Source organism: Anarrhichthys ocellatus, unplaced genomic scaffold (genome assembly GCF_004355925.1).
Source record: "Anarrhichthys ocellatus isolate YVR2014 unplaced genomic scaffold, GSC_Weel_1.0 scaffold6, whole genome shotgun sequence".
In the NCBI taxonomy this organism is placed as follows: domain Eukaryota; kingdom Metazoa; phylum Chordata; class Actinopteri; order Perciformes; family Anarhichadidae; genus Anarrhichthys; species Anarrhichthys ocellatus.
The window spans coordinates 15,780,024-15,799,404 of NW_022280036.1; the positions used below are offsets into that span (position 1 = coordinate 15,780,024).

The 19,381-nt window shown below is 42.0% G+C and overlaps 1 protein-coding gene across 2 annotated transcripts; it reads left to right on the forward strand.

Moving 5' to 3' along the window:
* The first annotated feature begins 20 nt into the window (after positions 1-20).
* rhpn2 (rhophilin, Rho GTPase binding protein 2) lies at positions 21-19,222 on the forward strand. 2 transcript variants are annotated; one of them, XM_031846543.1, is made up of 13 exons: positions 21-595; positions 5,663-5,738; positions 6,892-6,969; positions 7,220-7,344; positions 8,189-8,355; positions 10,077-10,264; positions 10,448-10,604; positions 11,950-12,069; positions 12,264-12,458; positions 12,881-12,927; positions 15,372-15,518; positions 16,640-16,795; positions 17,207-19,222. In XM_031846543.1, the coding sequence occupies exons 1-13, from the start codon at positions 495-497 to the stop codon at positions 17,468-17,470; spliced, it is 1,821 nt and encodes a 606-aa protein (XP_031702403.1). In that variant the 5' UTR covers positions 21-494; the 3' UTR covers positions 17,471-19,222. The 2 variants fall into 2 exon arrangements, with proteins under 2 accessions (XP_031702403.1, XP_031702402.1); XM_031846542.1 differs by having other exon boundaries at positions 22-595; positions 12,881-12,957.
* The last annotated feature ends 159 nt before the right edge of the window (positions 19,223-19,381 follow it).

A 19,381-nucleotide genomic window follows, 5' to 3' on the forward strand; every position in this document is an offset into this window, starting at 1 on the left:
CACACACACACACACACACACACACACAGTCAGTGTAATGCCCTAGTCTTTACCCACCTCAACATAAATAACGTACAGTATTCACACACGTGTACATGATGAACCTTTTGTTGACATAAATGTACAACAAATAATATTGAAATGTGGTGGACCTCTGACCTACGACCTCTCCAAGTTGTGCGATCACATTGCATTTGTACTACACAGGGATCGCAACTGTGATTCATAGATCTTGGTAAAGCTGCTGTGTGCTGGAGGGTAAATCAAGTGCACAGCAGGGCACAGTGACGCAGGTCTGTGGTCCAGAATAGCGGGGGAGGCACGCTTGTTTTAATAATCAGCTGCAGGAACGTTTGGCTTCGTCAGAGTGGATAATAACATGGCTGATAATTCTTTTCTTCTCTTTTATTTCAAACATTTTGTGACCCTTTTGCGTCTTCATTTTTTGTTCCTCTCCAATCTGTAGGGCTACGTCCAACAACAAGGTGAAAGAGATGGTTCTGCTGGAGTTGAGCTACGTTAACTCCAACCTGCAGCTGCTGATGGGACAGCTGGAGGGACTCAACAGCTCAGTGGAGGTGTACCAGGACACCCAGTAAGTCCAAGTGTTTCTGCTCCCTCTTTTGCTGCTACTGATTCCACTACGGCCACCGCTGGTGCAATATGTGAGCTACTTCTAAGTGACGAACATCTCCATAAAAAGGAAGAAATGTCGACACCTGCCATACAAGCTTGTTCAGGGCATTAGTGAAATGAAGATAAAATAAAAAACACAGCTATTCTGCGCTGCTGGTTTAAAATCACCAATAAAAATGACATGCAGGTTTGTTCCGCCAGTAGCAATGCATCCGCAGGCAATACAATGTAATTACTTGCATATTAAATCAATTAAAAAGTTATTACTTTCATGCTGACACCCTGGGATGAGGCTATTAAATAGATTGCATGTTAAATACATGCATAGCAGCCAGAGCTTTCCAGGGTTGACACCTGTGACCTGGGTACCAGTGCTCTCTTCACATAAGGACACCATTGACCCAACAATATTAAACCTTAATGTGAAACAAATTCTAATTCCCAAAGAAGTGAGGATTTGTCAAAGTAATCCCAGTTTACAAATAATCTGCAGATCTGAATCTCAGACCAGGATTCATACAGAAGAAGAATGACACAGAGTGTTGACTGACAGCCAACAAGAGACTGATCTGGCTCTGATACTCTGTGGTTAAGACACTCGATGACAGAGGAGCAGAGAAAATTGGTGTATGGCGGAAGGGGGAGGCCTGTTGAAATACATGAAGACAAAGTGCATGAGTTTGTTGTTGTTGAACTGGACCGGCTGGTTTTTGTGATACAATGCACGCGGCAACAAGGAAACTATGAGCTGAACTTGCATGCAAACTGAGACAAGCGTTTGATTCAAAGCTTCTCTCAGTCGGTCTGAGCATAGTGTGTATTGGCATGAGTGACACTGATAGCTTCTGGTGTTTTCTTTATTCAAAGACGAGCCAAGTTTATGGGCTGTGGATGAAAATACAGTATGTATGCTATGAGGATACAGTCAACAGTTATTTAAAAAAAAAAAAAAAAAAAAGGGGGTAACTACTAACTAACAGCAAGGCAAGAACACGCAATATTTGACCTACTGCTGAAAATGGACACGAGTGACTCACTATCGCCTCCTGAGGTACAAGTGGTATTACATGACAGGACAGGCTGGGGCTACTCAGTGAGACGTCTGATCTCAGTACGATAGATATCTCTGCAGCACAATACATAGATGTCTTTGACATTAAGTCAACACTGCAACCTCTTCACGTTCTGTTGATGGCATTAATTAATTCATTAAATGTTTTAAATGGAAATTCTGTCCAGATCTTACACATTGCACCCTTAAACTATAGTGCCTCATGAAGGACCGCACTTGGTTGACTGAACGCAAACACTGCAGTGGCGGGAGCTCAATTTTAGAGATAATAAAGGCGATAATGGATTTCCGTCACGGACATAACACTTTCAAATATAAAGTCATGAGACAGTGTTGTTAACAGGATTTCTGATGATTTAAAGGCTCTCGATTGAAGCATTTCTGCTTCCAGGTGGCTCTTCTTATTGAGAACACTTGAGACCGCCATGAACCATCTGCCCAGGCGTGCGCGCGCACACACACACACACACATACACACACGAGTGAACAAATGCACTGTACACATGCTATTAAGACTAAACCTGCACTACCCATTCATAGAGGTGCACATGAGGAAATACCAAAATGCATATACATATACACCTCAAGCATGTGTGATCCACACACTATAAAAAAACATGTATGATGCCTATATTGATTACCATTCGTACACAAACCACAACACACTTCTGTAGAGGATGCTATGTTGCCCATGACAACAAATCACAACAGAGTGAAGAGAAAGGGAAGGAGATTGTGGAGGATTGTGGGTAATGGGTTGTTGTATGGTGGTAACTATGGTACCATTTCTGAGGATCATTGACGGATGTGTTTTTTTTCCAAAGCACCAAGCTGCTACTATCAGGCTGTTTCTTTTCATCCGAAACACATTTATTTGTTTTTTTTAATGAGCTAGATTGAATCTGCAGATGACCTAAAACCCTAAATAACAATTTTCATAATTACATGGAAGTGGACAAAATGCAACAGCTGCCTTTCGGTACAATCTTAAGGCCCAAGTGTCCCAAGTGTCACATGGGCTCAGACGGGCTCGAGTGTGGGAACATTCAGCCTCTCACCAGCCTCCTTGGCAGGCTCTTAAAGAAGCACCTGCTCCATCCATAGACAATAGGCATGCTGGGAAACTACCATCAGCTGGCCACCATTGTCTGTTTTTAAAAGAAGACTGAGCTTGTGCACGGTCCAAAGTGGTCACGTCAACACATTCACACCAGCAGATCTACAAAAGGCCAACACATACAGGTGGACAGGTAGCATGCACGCGGGAATATTGGATATGTTGAGAAAGTCTGAGCAGGTGGGATGACGTTGTGTAGAGGCACAATGGAGAGCTCCTCCTCTCAGCCTGAAATACAACCTCGGCCTTAAGCACGGAAACAAAAACGACTCTCCTCGCCTTTTCGAGGCTATTCCCACGCACGCCGTCCTCTGAATAGCCCCTCTCTGAGGTTACATCTCACTCAGACCAGATTCAGCTGCTTCTAGCATGAGGTAATGCACGACAGAAAGCACATTATATGTGACGAGTGCAGCACGCTTGCTGCACATGACATTAGTGACCCACTTCAACCGCCCCATGAGAATAATAACAGCTACTCACTTGCTGTAGCTTGACAATCTTATCATCACCTCTTATCCATTAGCACTTTGTTGAACAACATGCTTACTATACACATTTATGAGTGTGATATTCCTTCAGTGTCACCCACAGTACCAACATGTTACTCGTGCTGTGATGTAGTAAATGTTTGTTCGGTTGCTGTGCGTAATGTTCTTGACCTGGACAGCAAGCTGAACTTACTTACAGACTTTCTGAATCAGCACAGCAAAAGTGCTGACGAGTGAAAAGAGAGACGTCAGCACTACCGGACGCTACATTAACTTTGCTGAGATAGAGGCGAAAGAATGATTTACGGTCATCTATTGTTAGAGAGATGAGCTTGTACTTTTAATGATCCAACAATGAATAATGATAATAATAGATAGGTGGCGAAATGGTTAAGTATGATCACAATTTCTTAAATTTGTTTTGATTGCTGATCAGGCTAATGAATAAGAATAAATTAACTGTAAAAAAACAAAACATTTATTTGTTGCAAACCATAACATGTCGTTTATGTATTACACAACTGAGATATAGAGAGTTTTAGAGGTGCTGGTAGGTTGATTTTTTTTTTCATACCTTTGGAAAGAGCCGGGCTAGTTTCCCCCACTGCTTCCAGACTTTATGCTAAGCTAAGCCAACCCTGTCTCCTTGCTCTCCTTTCATATTTAATTGGCAGACACGAGAAGATGTTTTTATGTTACTACGGGCAAGAAAACAAATAAGCGTACTTCCCAAAATGTGCAACCTTTCCTTTGAAGCAGACTCGCACTGTGGCTAACTTACACAAGCCACCACTCAACTCCTGTGGGAGCCGAAGAGGCCAAGAAGCCAGAAACATGTCGGTCTACTGTGTAGCAAAACAAAACGACTCTAGATGCAGAGTTTTGATGTTCAGTAAAGGGCTTAAGGGCCGTAGCTAAAACCAGAGTTTCGCTTGACTGCTGTGGCGATGGTCGTCTGTTCCATGTCATACACACTGACACTTACGGTGAGTGGGAAGGTGTGTGTGTGTGTGTGTGTGTGTGTGTGTGTGTGTGTGTGTGTGGGGGGAGTGAGCTTGTGAGAGGCTTTCAACATTTCAGATTCTCTGCAGAACGGATAGCCCCCCCCCCCCCCCAACGCCCCTCCCCTCTGCCAAACCAGAGAAGAGACCGGAGCGATCTCATCTATGAGTGCTAATGGATTACACTGCAGCCTGTTACTGATGAATGAGCTTTTCTGTGATTCACGGAGCCAGTATGCCAGAGGAATGCTGCCTTATCGTCAAGTGATGAATGAGCGTGTAAGGTGTTGTTTTTCCAAACCCTGTGCTTTTGACATCTTGCATGCAGGGAAAAGGCTCTGCTTGATGGAAGGAGTCCTCATTTAAAATAGGTTTGGGATAACAACACCACGGGGGCTTGTTCGTGTTGGAACTGAAGTTTGGGCTGCTGTTGGCCTCTTTGGAAGTTTGAAGAATAAAATGCTCAGCAAATCCAGAAGCTACCCAAGCTTGCTTTTTTGTTTTTTTAAAGGGCAATTTATTTAGTAACACCTCAGTCTCCTGCTTTCGGAAGGGGGAGTTTTGTTTTTTCTTTCTACCAACTCTGTCTGATCGGCAGCAGGTATCTGTCAGGTTGTACTTCCTCCGCTCTGATAACAAGCTGAACCTGCTTTCCATCTGTCAGCAGCTAGGACCTCCAGGTTCACACAGCCAGAAAAAAAACTCTATTTGCTTTTTGGTCAGTAAAAATAATAGGAGGTAAAGAGCCTGCTTGTTAGCATTACTGAAGCAGGGCTGCAACTCCTCAATGATTTATCAACAGAGAGATGTGAGGCTTTACAACACGAGGAGACGTGGGGGCCCCATTCACCTTTAAATCCTAACTCCTAAAGTGTCTGCTTACAGCACCATCTGTCTAATCCTGACTTCCCCTCTATGAAGCTACACTAAAGATTTGATGTAAATGTACATTTTCTTAATTACCAAAGCCATCACTGGTGTGATCCTGGCACTGCACATTATGTATATTCATTATAATCTGACATTGTTATTGTCGTGATATCCCTAACAAGGCTGGGTCTGTTGTCAAAGGGAGTTTCTTGTTGCTTGATATCTTGCACCACACCTTAGAGCCTGCTTTTGTTCAGCATTGACCTATTATTGTATCAGTGCTTAGCTGTTTGTCCGTGCGTACATAAATCACATTAAGATAAGCACTGCATTGTCCGTTTGTATGTAAAGTTCTGCTGTATCGTCAGCATTTACTGACTTACTGTCCTTGTTGCAAACCTCAAATATATTTCCTTTTGTGTATTGCATTGAGCATATGATGACTGATCATGATATCTTTCTGTTTTGCTCACAGGGAAACAGCCAACATCCCCCTCATTGCTCTGGGTCTGAAGGAGACAATAGACTTTGATTTCTCCACTACATTCAAGGTACAGAAGCAACAATTACAGTTTCACCACGCCACCCTTTGATTGTAGCAAATGTGTATGAATATTTGACATTCTGAATTTACTATTTTGATGTGATGCAGGCATTTTGACTTCAATATTTTCCTGAAAGTAAAAATACTTTAGTTTTAGTGAAATTTGCAGCAAAGAGATACAGAATAATGTGATGTTGTTAAACTGTGTTTCTATCATAATCTGCTTTATTGGCCAGGTATGATTTCACATACAAGGAATTGGTATTGTTTTTAGTATGTTTCATGCTAAGATAGCTCTTTGATATAACGCAACAACTTTCTGAGCTCCAAAGAGCTTAAAGGATACATTCTCACCTGCATGTCTTCATCATCAAATAACCAAAATTGCCATTTTTCTTATATGTCAAGGAGAACATTCTCAAAGACCCTGTTGGCATAAACACAGACTTTATGAACAAGGAGGAATAGCTATCCTAAATTGAAGCTAGCCAATAGCAACAGGACAGAAATATGCAGATAAAGGGTTATAAATACTGATAATTAACATTCATCAAATATGGACCACATTGGCAGTCAGTGTTTTCAATACTGTGTTCCTTGAAAGTCTCCTTTCATGAAGTATTTGGGTCACATTGTCTGCGCCCTCCACTCCAGCTACTACATTATGTTTGCCATTTATTTGTTTAGGAATTATAAATCATCCGACCATAAAATGTTTTGTCTTGTTAACCAAAGTGGGTCAGTAGTTATTGGGAGGGCTATTAGAGCTATCATGTAGCTGTGTCCCAATGCGGGGAGGCTCTCTATGTAAATGTCCTGATGATACTTTAACAGGCCTATGCATCCTGTTCTGGTTTGTGGGCAAGAATTGTGAGACTGTGCGACTTAATGAGCACGTTAATGCTGCTCTACTCATTGACCGTAATCGCACCGACCTTAGTCTTAATGACTGGCCGGCTCTGACAGAATGGCAGCGCTCACCAGCCCCACTTGGCACTGCTCAGTCGGACGGGACTTCTGTGTGCAGTTAGGAATGATGCGGCAGAGTGGATTAGCCGGCCTGTAACCGAAAGGTCACAGGTTTAAGCACTAGAGCACTCCCCAACTACAAGCCAGGAAAATGTTGTATTGAGATGTTGAGTTGTTTTTGATTCTGACAGGACTTCATCTTGGAGCACTACAGTGAAGACGGGAACAGTTTTGAAGAAGAGATTGCTGACCTGATGGACCTGCGACAGGTAGTGTACACACAAAGTCTGATCTGACTTTATATTTTATATTTCTGATACGTGGCTCTTTTTTTTTACTCTAGTAGCCTCCATAATATAAAAATAATAATAATAATGACAATAAAAGACCACTACTTTCAGTAAAAAAAAAAGGTTTTGGCTGTGATTTGGGTGGACTGATCCTTTAAACAACAACAGAGTAAACAAAGTTTACCATCATTGCAGACTGTATCAGATCTCTTTACCTCCGTGTTCCTAGGCCTGCAGGACGCCAAGTCGAGACGAGGCCGGGGTGGAACTGCTGGCAAAATACTCCAGCCATCTCCCTCTGATGGAAAGCCGATTCTTCCCCCCAACCCGCCAGACTGGCATGTTCTTCACCTGGTACACACCAATGATTACTAATTAACACCAACTTTTTAAGAGCAATTATCAGAATGCACTACATGAAATTCTTCATAGGATATTGGTTTACAAAATAACATCAACAGTACCTTAACTTCCAAACCCTAAACGGAAAGGCAACAGATGAGGTTATGTGAGAAGTGATAAAACGGGGCTTATTAAGCAAAGAATATTATGAAGAAAGCTGTCTTGCTCTTTAATCTAGCTGCCTTGAGCCCCTACACCGGGGTTTTCCAAAGCCGTAGAGCTTAAAAGCCAAAAGCTCAGTCATTTTACATCCTTAAATCCATGGATCAACTGGTATATCTCTGCCAGAAGACGCCAGACTGTGCTTTGTCTCATAGGAGAGATGCATAATAACGACTGCAGCGTTTCAATTTTGGTTTCACCTTCCTGCTGCATTTTGCACCTGTTACAAGCAGATTAGAAATTCTATTTAGAAAGGGAGCGAGAAGACCGGTGGTCTACATGAGCAGACATTGTCCTAACTGTAGATTTTTTTTATTTTTTGATATTTTAAACTCAAGAATGAACGTCTGAATGAAGCACACAGATTATTTATTTATTTTAGCAATTTTAGCATCTAACTCCTAATTGACTTCATGCTAAATGCATGTCATTAAGAAAGAGACAATGGAGAATATTGGTTTAAAGGCTTAAACCCTCACAACGTTTTCGGTGTGATGTAGAGTTTTCACAACACATTGTGGCATACAGGCTTTTATTCCTCCTGTATTTACCTGTTCAATTCCTGATTCTGAGACTGTTTTGATTCCTGCTTTACCAAAATATATAGTGACAACTTATGCCCTCTTTCCTTCAGGTACGACTCCTTCACAGGAGTGCCGGTGTGCCAACAGAACATGTCCCTGGAGAAGGCCAGCATCCTCTTCAACATGGCCGCCCTCTACTCTCAGATCGGTACCCGTAGTAACCGACAGACGATAGCCGGCCTGGAGGAGGCCATCTCTTCCTTCCAGAAAAGTGCAGGTAGGAAAAGATAGGAGTCATAAACTGGTTCAAACAGATACTACAGATACAACACTCTTTTCTTTATTTCCTGAGACCAGGCTTATCTGTGATCCCACGTGATCTCTGCTTTCAGTAGTTCAAACGAGGGAAATAATGTGAGAAACTAAGCTGAAATGCTCCCATTGTAAGAAACAATTGATCGAAGTAAAGAGAGGAAGAACAACAAAGACAGGAGAACAATGAAGGTTACTAAACAATGAAGCTGACACCTTAATTGTTTGTTCTTTTAAACATGTAATATGTAAATCAGCCTCTCCCCTTGCAGACATTTCCTAAGAACCTTGCCATTAAAAAGGCACACACTGTTTCCAGGAAAAGCGCACTGATATGAACACAGCCTTATTTTCATAATGTGTGCCAGCCTCCACCCTCTGACTTCTGCTCCATGACGAAGAATGAATGCTGTTGATGTCTCTCTGGCTTCTTGTCATGTGGCTGAGCTCCAGAGGAGCACCCATTATACGAACTGGTTTCCCAACCCTCTGAGGTTTCAGGAAGCTCGGACAAGTCTTGATAGAATTATGACTTGGCAGTATGAGGAGTGTTGAAGTATAATTACAGCTCTGAAGAGGCCATGGCTTTGATGATGTTGCTTTGATGGCTATAATTTAGGATTCTACTAAGTAAAACAATTATGTTGTCATGAGGAACATTTTTACCAGTGTACAGGGCCCACAATAAACTAAGCTGGGAGGTGATAGGCAGGGATGCTATCTGTAGAAGGGCTGCTGCGGTGCCCTTTACCCAGGGACACGGAAGAGGCTTAGAGGATGGGAGGAGCCAGCCAACAATGGCAGAACCTTAGACGAGGACTAGCGAGGCAGTGCTCTGTTATTAAGTTGTCTACATCTCTCTGCTGCGAGGTTATTGATCTGTAAAATAGGAGGGGATGCGTTCTCAGTTGGAATGCAGATGGTCTTGTTGCTTCCATCGAACATGAAAAACTAATTTAAGAAGGTTTGTGTCTTAGCTCAACATTAAAGACGCACAGAGACGTTGAGCCCGCTGCCAGCACTGGATACTGTAGTAACAGCAGCATGCCCTAGGAAAGGAAGAAGTAGATGCTCTGACTAACTGGATCACTTAATTCTCTGCATGGAACCTTTTAAAACATCTGTATAAGACCGTGTGTCAGTAATTACGGTTAATGTACCAGCATACTGAAGTAATTTTGTGGACATGCAAACCATATGCTTCTCCCAAATAAACTGAGTTCATTGCCCATGAATATTCACTGTTACCCTAACCCTTAACTGTACTATCGGTACAGCACTACTACTTGTAGTACCAACTACCACTTTTAGAGTAACTCGTTGAGGGGCTACGTTTCATAATAAAGAGCTAGACAGAATGCACGAAAACAATCTGAAATTATCATTAAGATGTTAGTTGCAAATGAGATATTCTGCTGGGATTACATGAAAGAGCCTTTTGTTATTTACTAACTTCACTATGGAGATAATGAAGAAAAAAGACATGTAATTCCCTGTCTTAAAGAAAAAAAGGGTCTTAAAATCACAAACAAAACACAAACAATTAGAAAGTCCCATTAATCAAATTATAACGCTCACCAAATGATCTTTAGTTCAGATTGCCAGACAAGCTGAGAAAGTCTAGGTACAGAAAATGAAAATGAATAGTTTGGTTCCGAGCTGTGCTGACCTCTCGTTCTCCCCCAGGAATCCTGAACCACCTGAAGGAGACATTCACCCACACTCCCAGCTACGACATGAGCCCAGCCATGCTCAGTATGTTGATCCGGATGATGCTTGCTCAGGCTCAGGAGTGCCTGTTTGAGAAGACTGCGCTGCCTGGAATCCGAAACCAGTTCTATTCCCTCATGAAAATGGCCCAGGAGGCTGCAAAGGTAAAAGGCAGCAAAGACACACACACACACACACACAGTCCTCACATCATTTAGGCAGTGTATTGTTTCTTTCGCTGTGAATATACTGTAGGCAAAGTAATAATGTCACCGTAGTCTGATTCCTCACTTCTGATCAGTGCTTTTAATGTCCTCTCAGTAACTTTACCCTCCTTTTCCTGCCAGGTGTCAGAAATCTACGACCATGTCCACCAGTCCATGATCCAGACGCCACTCAAAGACAATGTCCCATTCTTCTGGTCCACCATGTCGCAAGTCAAAACCAACCACTACCGCTCCATGGCACACTACTTTGTAGCCTCAGCACTCCTGGACCACCAGTGTAAGAAAACCTGAGAGATGTTAATCATTTTCACACAGATTTCATGTGAAAAAAGAGAAGGTTGAACTGAAAAAAGAGATAATGTCACCATGCAGCTATTATTTGCTAGTAATTCTATATTTCACAAGCATGCAAGCTGTTATTATTTCTGATGAGAAGCACTACTGTCATAGCAGGACTCTGTTTTTGCAATGCACATAAATTTGCATCTAGTGCACTAGATGCAAATTAGAGACGGGTGTGGTCTTCACAGACATACTGTAACACAAAGTTGTTCAATAATCCTATAGCTAGTGGCAAAGTCGGCACAAATCAAATGTTGTCCCTCTTCTTTTTGACAACAACACAGGTGGAGTTTATGGCTGCAAAGTTGTTTCCACTCTAGTCATAAACAACCTCCACATCCACAGTTTGAAACGACTAGTTCTATGGTGTTAGCCTGGCTGTTGGCTGCTAAGGTGTGAACCTAATGCGGGGATTGGTGTAATAAGACTTTTGAACACCCTGGAAAACCTGATCCTTCTCTTAAAGTGCTGTATGGGCCACTGGGTTGGTCATGTCAGATGGCCGGACTGAACCACAGCCAGCCACAATGCTATTGCATAACGGCTATTTAGAGACACGCACACACATCCAAAACCCATGGCCAAGTTTCCAGGAACTCAGTGGCAGAGAGGGAGAATGAGGGGGGAAAGAGAGATGGTTGGAGTGAGTTAAAATTGAGTGGATGTACTGTAGACTGCTGGAGGATTACAGTTATGTAGCCTCGTAATGCTGTGTATAATCAAGTGTCAGAGAGAGCCAGCCGCTGAGTGAGAGACGAGGTGAAGGATGTTTTGTAAGGGAATAAAAACCCTCCAGCATTGCTGTTACTAAGTTAGTGTCATACTGCCTTAGTTCTTGATGGCTTGCCATTATTTTTGACATTGTTGCGGTCTTGTTTTTAATAATTTTGCTTTCTTACTACACCTTAACAAATGCACTTTAGGAGAGATTAAATTGAAAACAAAATGCATTCGATTATATCAAGTTTCCAGTGAACGGTCATAGTTTTTAGCCAGTGCTATGAATGGGGCACGACTGAATGGAGGAACAACGGAGCGAAGCGGCTTTGAGTTTGGCAGCTTATTAACAGATTCCTGCGCGAATGAGGAGAATAGAGCAATTAACAAGGCAGGACAGAGTGAAGATTGCTGTTGCGAACAGATCAACTGCAAAGCAATCACGGCGTTACATTGTGCCATTCAATAGTTTTCGGCCATTTGTTTTCAGACGATCTTGGTGGGAGAGAACGGTTCAGTCAGTTGTCTATTCGTGTTAATATTGATTCTGTCTGTGCGTTCAGTGGGTCTCAGTGACGATGAGGACCAGCAGGAGAAGACGTTGTCGCAGGTCTATGATCGCCTTCCTGAGGGATGCTCTCCTCTTGACATCCTGAAAAAGAAAGATGAACGCGAACGCATCGGTAAGAGCGCGCACGTTGGCTGAGTGCAGCTGAAGGCAAATTAAGACAAGAGCACAGTACTGACAATAACACCAGAACTGACATTCCCCTGTTCATCTCTAACCCTCTCCTTTCCTCTTTATTCTCTCCTTCTTTACCCTATCCACTTCTCCTCAATCACCCAATGGCCACTTATTCCCCCCCCCCACCTCCAGGTAAAGCACACATTCGTCGGGCCATACTGGGTCACGAGGAGGCTCTACGGATCTATAGTTTGTGCCATCACTTGAACAAGCTGGAGGTCCTGCAGGACATTTTGAGAGCCAGTCACCAGCGCTCGCTCAACAAGTGCAGCGAAAGTGAAGACGAGGAGGAGTTCACTGACTACACAGAGGCCCCAGACATCGTCTGTGAGTCTTAAATGTTTTTAAATGAGAGGAATTGGAACAATTGTGGCGTCTATTTGAGTCTCTGAGGTGACAGCTATTCTTCCTGTGGTTGACATAGAAACTAACCAGTCACCTCAGTGTCACCACAACAAACACTCCACAAATGACGGCAATGTCAAGCAGGACCAATGTGTTCATTTGTGAGGTTCGTCTCTCAGGAAATGGTTGGTGTATTAAAAAAAAAAAAAAAAAAGGCTGCAGTGTTTTGTAGCACACCTGCTGCAATCAGCTGTGATAAGTAACATTTCTTTCAGGTACAGGTGATGTAATGTTTACACTGCTAACTCCCTGTCCGCTTCTCTCAACATGGCACCAGTTGAAATGGGGTTGTGACAATAAACAGTGTAGAATAACAGCTGTTTTTCCCTCCCTTTTTTCCGTAGCTAAAACAGAGCACAAAGCAGAGATGGAGGTTCCCGCAACCACAAAGGTGAAAGTCACAGACTTCTTCCAGAGGCTGGTATGTGGGTTACTAATACTCTTCCACTCACATTGCTGTTTTTCTTGTACATCACGGTCGGTTTATTCATCAAGTGACATGAAATGACTCTGGATTTGTGTTTTAGACGTTGGAAGTGCACCCAGAGTGTATTTGTTTCTTGTCATATCTGAATAGAACCAACCAAGGGTGAGTCTCCTGGAGGCTTTGGCACATTTGAGTAGCAGACAATCCAAAGTCTGATCTTGTTTCCAAAGCCTCCTGGACATTCATCCATAGCAACAAATGCACAACTAACACTAACCATGGAGAAAGGGGCTCGGACCCTTGCTTTATTGTCATGGTGGTGGAAGGGAGAGGGGCACTGGCATCCTCTGTCACTATAACTGCAATCTTCTGCGAGTCCTTTTTTTTTTTCTTTTTTTTTTCTTTTTTCCCCAAACTAAGCACAGTTTACAATTACTACAAAAAAAAATTCAATTTCCAGACAAGAAAACAACCTTGTATGCAAATGATTGGTAAGGAGGTCAATGGTCAGAGCTGACGTTCCCAGACAACAGAAGGAGTCTCTGTGAATAAGCACCTCTGCGGTTCCTGTTGTAAAATCCAAACTAGTGAAGAGCTAGGTTGGATTTTACAACAGTCTTGGCAACACGATTCAAATCCTTTTGGAGCCGCAGAGAAAATGAGATTGAAAAGTTAAATCCAGCACAATCTCTCCATCCAATCACCACGGCGACATAATTAAGGGAGCAGGGCGGAGAGGCATCATCTTGCTGTTACATAGGATTTATTGTGGAGGAGAGATTTTCCCATTAGATAAGAAGTGTATTAATAGGAGATAGCTACCAAACAGTAGGACTTGTTTGTCTTCAATTATACCTAATGTTGAAATAATCAATGGGAAAGTAACTGATGGCAGTTTTAAATGATTAATTATTTAAGTAATTTTATAAATATGATTGCTTTCACAGTACAGTTAATTTATCACTTGTGCATCCCTTTCCTTCGAGAACAAAAATGTCTGCCTGAAAAAACTCTCAACCCTTCAAATGTCAGTTTGTCTACATTATTCCACTGTTCTTATGAAACGGTGCATTCAACACAAACATTGAATGCTAGTGGGGATTAATATGTGTCTGTGATATGTCAATGATAAGCAATAACACTGTTTTTGATGCATTGCATCAAACACTGCAGTGACCTATAATACAGCAGAAACCAGAAAAATATATATTGTATTTGGCCAACAGGGAAAATATGAGAAAATAGCTCAGTCGGGTGGACAAAAGTAAAAACTACTATTTTGAAACCCGGTCTCCAAATTGAAAGCATGATTTTACGCTGTAATGGCCGTGGGATCAAAAATGATGGTTTTAATACGTTTCAATGAGGACATCTTTGTCCTTAAGGATCTGAGTGTCTGTATTTAAGCTACACAGTTTATTATATTATAAGAGCTGAGGCTGAACTTCAGCCAAGATGATCGAAAAATTTAAAAGCCGAAAATGTCCCTAGTGATGCATAGAGGTTAATAATTTAATGTATATATGTCAAGACAAAAACGCTTTAGTGATTTAGGATAATTTAAACGTTTTTATACTCGAGAATTAATCTATTAAATAGAATGAATCGATACAGCCATAGTTTACTCATGCAGCTATAACTGTACAGTATGGAAGATACTGCTAAATAGACGGAAGTAACATGTTCAGTGTGTTGAGAATATTTTTTTCACATGCATCTCTTTGTTGAAGAGAACACCGTGAGGTTTGCATGCCCTTTGCAAAAGGAAATGTGACTGGCCTGATGTAAGAGAGATCGATCGTTTGAATATAGACAATGGTGGCAAAGGCTGAAACACCTGTGTGGCGTGAATGGCCTACACAGTTTCCTTTAGAGTGGCTGCTTTACGGAATTGACCCGATGTGAAGGATCGTGTTTTCTGAGTTCGCATATCATCCAATCAGACATGTTCAACTATGACTTTTGGGTCATCCTACGTCAAAGCCACTTGCTTTGTGCTTCCTGTGTTAACTGTTAAATACCGAGTCACTGTCCCAGTCTAAAGATGTTTAACTAGCCCATCATAGTCTGTCATTGCATTAGTTTAGACATCAGTGACAAACAACTGTTTATTATTTCTAGGGCTGGTTGACATTTTCGATAGTACTAAAGTATAGTAGAGTATATGCCTTTTGCTGCTGCAGTAACCAGGGTAACCGCAGTAAACAATGCTGCTGTATGTGCAGCCTATTAGGGAAAAACACGTCATGACCAGATACAAAACAGTACAACAGGTTCATTTATTTATTCAAAAAGTAAAGAAAGAAAGTAAACATACTATCATAATGTATTATTATTATAATTATTTTAGTTATTATTATTATTATTCACCATATTAACTCCAGCATCCCCACACTGTCTCCATTCAGGGCCCTCTGTCAGTCTTCTCAGCCAGGCAGCGGTGGACAGCCCCACGGACAATAAAACTTCTCCCAAAAGACAAAGACCTGGGCTTCACCCTGAAAGGAGAATCACCCGTCCATGTGGTTTCGTTGGACCCCCTCTGCCCAGCTGCTGTAAGTTATTTCTCACCTTTTGGATGAACACAGGAAGATCGATCTGCTGTTTTGCAGCCAGCATTTGGTTTCAATTAACGTCAGTATGGGATAAAGATAGGCTTGCACACAAACTATGTTCTTTCAAGCACAGAAGATATTTCAGGGGGCATGTAAGTACCTGAAGTGCTGCCAAGTTGAATTTTAACAAAAGCCGTGGTTGCTCAATATTTACTCCCCGCAACAGGATTAACTAGCGGGGAGTGACTTTGTTTGAGGTGGGGGAACTAACCACTTGAAATTTCATGCTTGCGCCCTGAATATCAAATAAGTTCAAATGTCCCTGTATACGAGAGTCCTATTTGCTCAGAGAACCTTGGATTAGATAACGTAATTCTCTAAACCTAACCAGGATTCAGCTTTAAAGAATGTTTAGAGGCGCTCCCTCCACCCCTACAGTCACTCTGGCTACTAATTTAATTAAGATTCAGAGAGTATTTACTCTCTGCAATCCTTTTCAGTCCGACAGCTCATTGAGAGGCGCTGACAAAGAGCAGAGTATTATCAGGTCCTGCAGGCTATGCAGAGAATCAGATTAGTAGTATTGCATAAGTCTAACTAGACCACACATTTTATAACTTTTCAATACTGCATTTACTGGGATTTATTTTGGAACTGACTGATTCTCCGGATCTGCCTCTGGTGAACACGGATCAAGTTATCAGACAGAAATAGCTGAGCTCATGTAGATAAGACTTCCCACAGCTATGAAATACTGTGCTCTGGTACACACACACACTCTACCAAGTGGTTGTCCTGCTGTAAAAAAAACCTTTGCTAGCAACTAAACCTCAGTGTTTTCTCTACTCATCCCGGCTGCCTCCAGGGTGTTGAAGGAAAGTAGGTGAACCTGACTTGATTGCCATTCAAGTAAACCCTGTTAATATTTACTGTCAGCTGCAGCTTTAGGAAATTTCACTGGCCCTTCTCTCTGACTCCTGCTCTCCCTCTCTGACTCCTGCTCTCCCTCTCTGACTCCTGTTCTCCCTCTCTGACTCCTGTTCTCCCTCTCTGACTCCTGTTCTCCCTCTCTGACTCCTGTTCTCCCTCTCTGACTCCTGCTCTTCTTCATATGTTTCCAGGCTGACGGTCTAAAAGAGGGGGACTACATTGTTGCTGTGGGCGACACAGATTGCAAATGGATGAGCGTGAGCGATGTGATGCGGCTGCTGAAGGATGTGAACGAGGCGGGGATGTACATCCAGGTGGTCAGCATAATGGACAGCAACCCTCAGATGGTATGCCATGCCCTTTTTCTCTCCTGTCGACTGGACAGCAAAATTGGTCTTTGTATCAGCTGACAAAACAGCACAGTTAGTTTCTGATTTCTCCTTAGTGTTTCTGGTCAAGGTAAATTGCCTGTAAAATTTCACATGAGAAAATCTTTGGATATGATGTAGTGCATAAAACATATATTTGGATTGTGTAGGAAATAGTTCATGAGCCAGTAGCCTAATTATCAGGATAAAGAGCATAAATAATTTACTCTAGACATGCATAGGGTGAAAAGAAAAAGCAGTGTCTGTCAAAAGGCCATCCCATTGTTGTTAGAAAGTGACCGTTTGTGATTCTGGGTATTTAGGTCCTGAGCAACTCTTTGATTGAACACAAAAATGACTCATTATTTCACTGTCAATGTCTCTGTCCAGCCAACCAAGAGTGCCACCTTCTGCGGAAACCTGCCTAAGACCTACTCCATGATTTGTCTGGCCTATGATGATGACGACAAGAAGTCCCGCAAAGTATCCAAGAAGTCATCCTTCCTCAACTTTGGTCTGAAGAACCGGCTTAAGAGCGCCAGCACCCTCAGCCTTCCCACGTCAGCTGAACACTCCGGTTCCCTTCCCTGGAATAAGCCTTGTCCCACGTTCCCCAGCTCCAGCTCCTACAACAACGACAGTGCCCTCTACTGAGCTGGCTGCAGACTTTCTACCGTCTGCAAGCATCGCGCAGTATGCGTATTAGGCCAAGTATGGCTATATATAGTGCTGTGTTGTACCCATACTGTAGCTGCTATGATACGCTACCAGTTCCCTTTGGTGTTTCCACTGGAATACTGAGCAGTAGTCTATGTAGCTTGTATGTCACCAGTGTAATGATGACATTTCTGCCAGCTACCTTGGAAATTGGCTGTGCCAAATACTCTCTATAGGTGCCATTGTTGGTACATGGGAAACGCTCCGGACGAATTGAGGGACTCAAAAACAAAGTTGTACAAACACACCCAGCGTCGGTTTCAACTTGGCGGCAAGGGGGTCAATTTCTATTCTCTGTGCATCGTCAATACAGGTCGTGTTTCATACGGTATATGTGTAGGATTAGGTCATTGCCACGATATTTGTTGAAATCAGTGGATACTGATCGGTTTTGGGGTTTGAAATACTTACATTTTCTAAATAGATATGTAGATATTTGAACCTTGAAATGTTAAAACGGTGACTGAGGGGAAAAACAAATTGTGCTGTGCAGTTGTTTTTGTCTGGGGAGAGTTGATGAATGAAAGTTCTTATAAGCTGCTGAAGAAACAAAATCGCATGCATACCTTGTATTATTGTCAGTTTTGCATTTTCGAGACAGCCTTTGAGGAATATTGTTTCTGCTGAGTGCCATGCCTGGGACGCAATGTAAATGGAATCATTGGTATCTTAAGTTTGCTTAATGTGCCAGTTATGCCACAGACCAAAATGCCTCCACATCCGCGATGTGCCAGGATGTGCCATTTGCCACTCCTGACTCCTCTTACCCAGTTCTGGCCCTCTTTGATCAGTGCTGCTGCCGTCTGGCACTTTGTCCATTTGTAAGAAAGCGTGAGCTGCGTGTCTCTATGTTAATGTGAATCTTGATGTAGTTAAAAGGTTAATTTGTCTCCAGAAGGGAAGAATGTGGGCAGGCCGATGACATTCCTGCATCGTACTTTGAAAGCCGGTCACCCAACAGCGACTTTGATCAAAGCCCACATTCAGGTTTCTGCTATTTGCGTCTACCTGTCATATCCCACATTTTACTGACACTTTGCAGTGTTGGACTATCTCTTTATCTACAAAGTAGATTCTTATACACATTTGATAATCAAATTATTTATGTAATACAAAAATACACACAAAAAATATTTTATATGTATATATATGCCTGTATTTGTAGGTTTCAGAATTAGTTTGTGAATGGTCAAGTTGTGAATTTTTGCACGTTGGATTTCTTGGTTGGTTTCTTGGAGGAATGTATTTTACTAGCCTTGCTTAATCCTTTGAACTATATATACTGGTACATTTTGTCAATGGAAAGCTATTTTAAAATGTAAATGTTTTTAAACTGTAACACTGAGAAGATGTAGAACTCTTAACTGTCTCTATTTACCTAATGTGGTGTCTTAAGTGCCATTTATGCTCATACTCATGAAGGAAAATGTCACAATAAGTCTGTAACAAGAAAGTGCAGTAATTAATTGATAGAAGTGCTTACAGGGGATTTTACATGCATAGGGATCCTAAACGCCTTGGTCTATGCAGAGGGTGATGGTACCTGTTCTTCTGAAGGTTTCAGGTTGTCTTCGCTTCGCTCCCTGAACTTTGTACTGCATTCACAACTGTGGTGTGAATGCCTTGTCTGTAAGTCTTTGTGTCGTATGTATAAACTCAAATCTCAATAAAAGAAGGGGATAAAACAGATTTTCCTGGATTTTTTTTCTTCTTTTTTTTAAAAATATATACGTACATATATTTGTGGTTCTGTGTATCTCAGTGATTGAAGCTACCAAGCAGTTTGGGAATGACTGCTTGGTAGCAAAATGAAGTTTGAACACAGCCCTCAGTGAGCCAACATACACT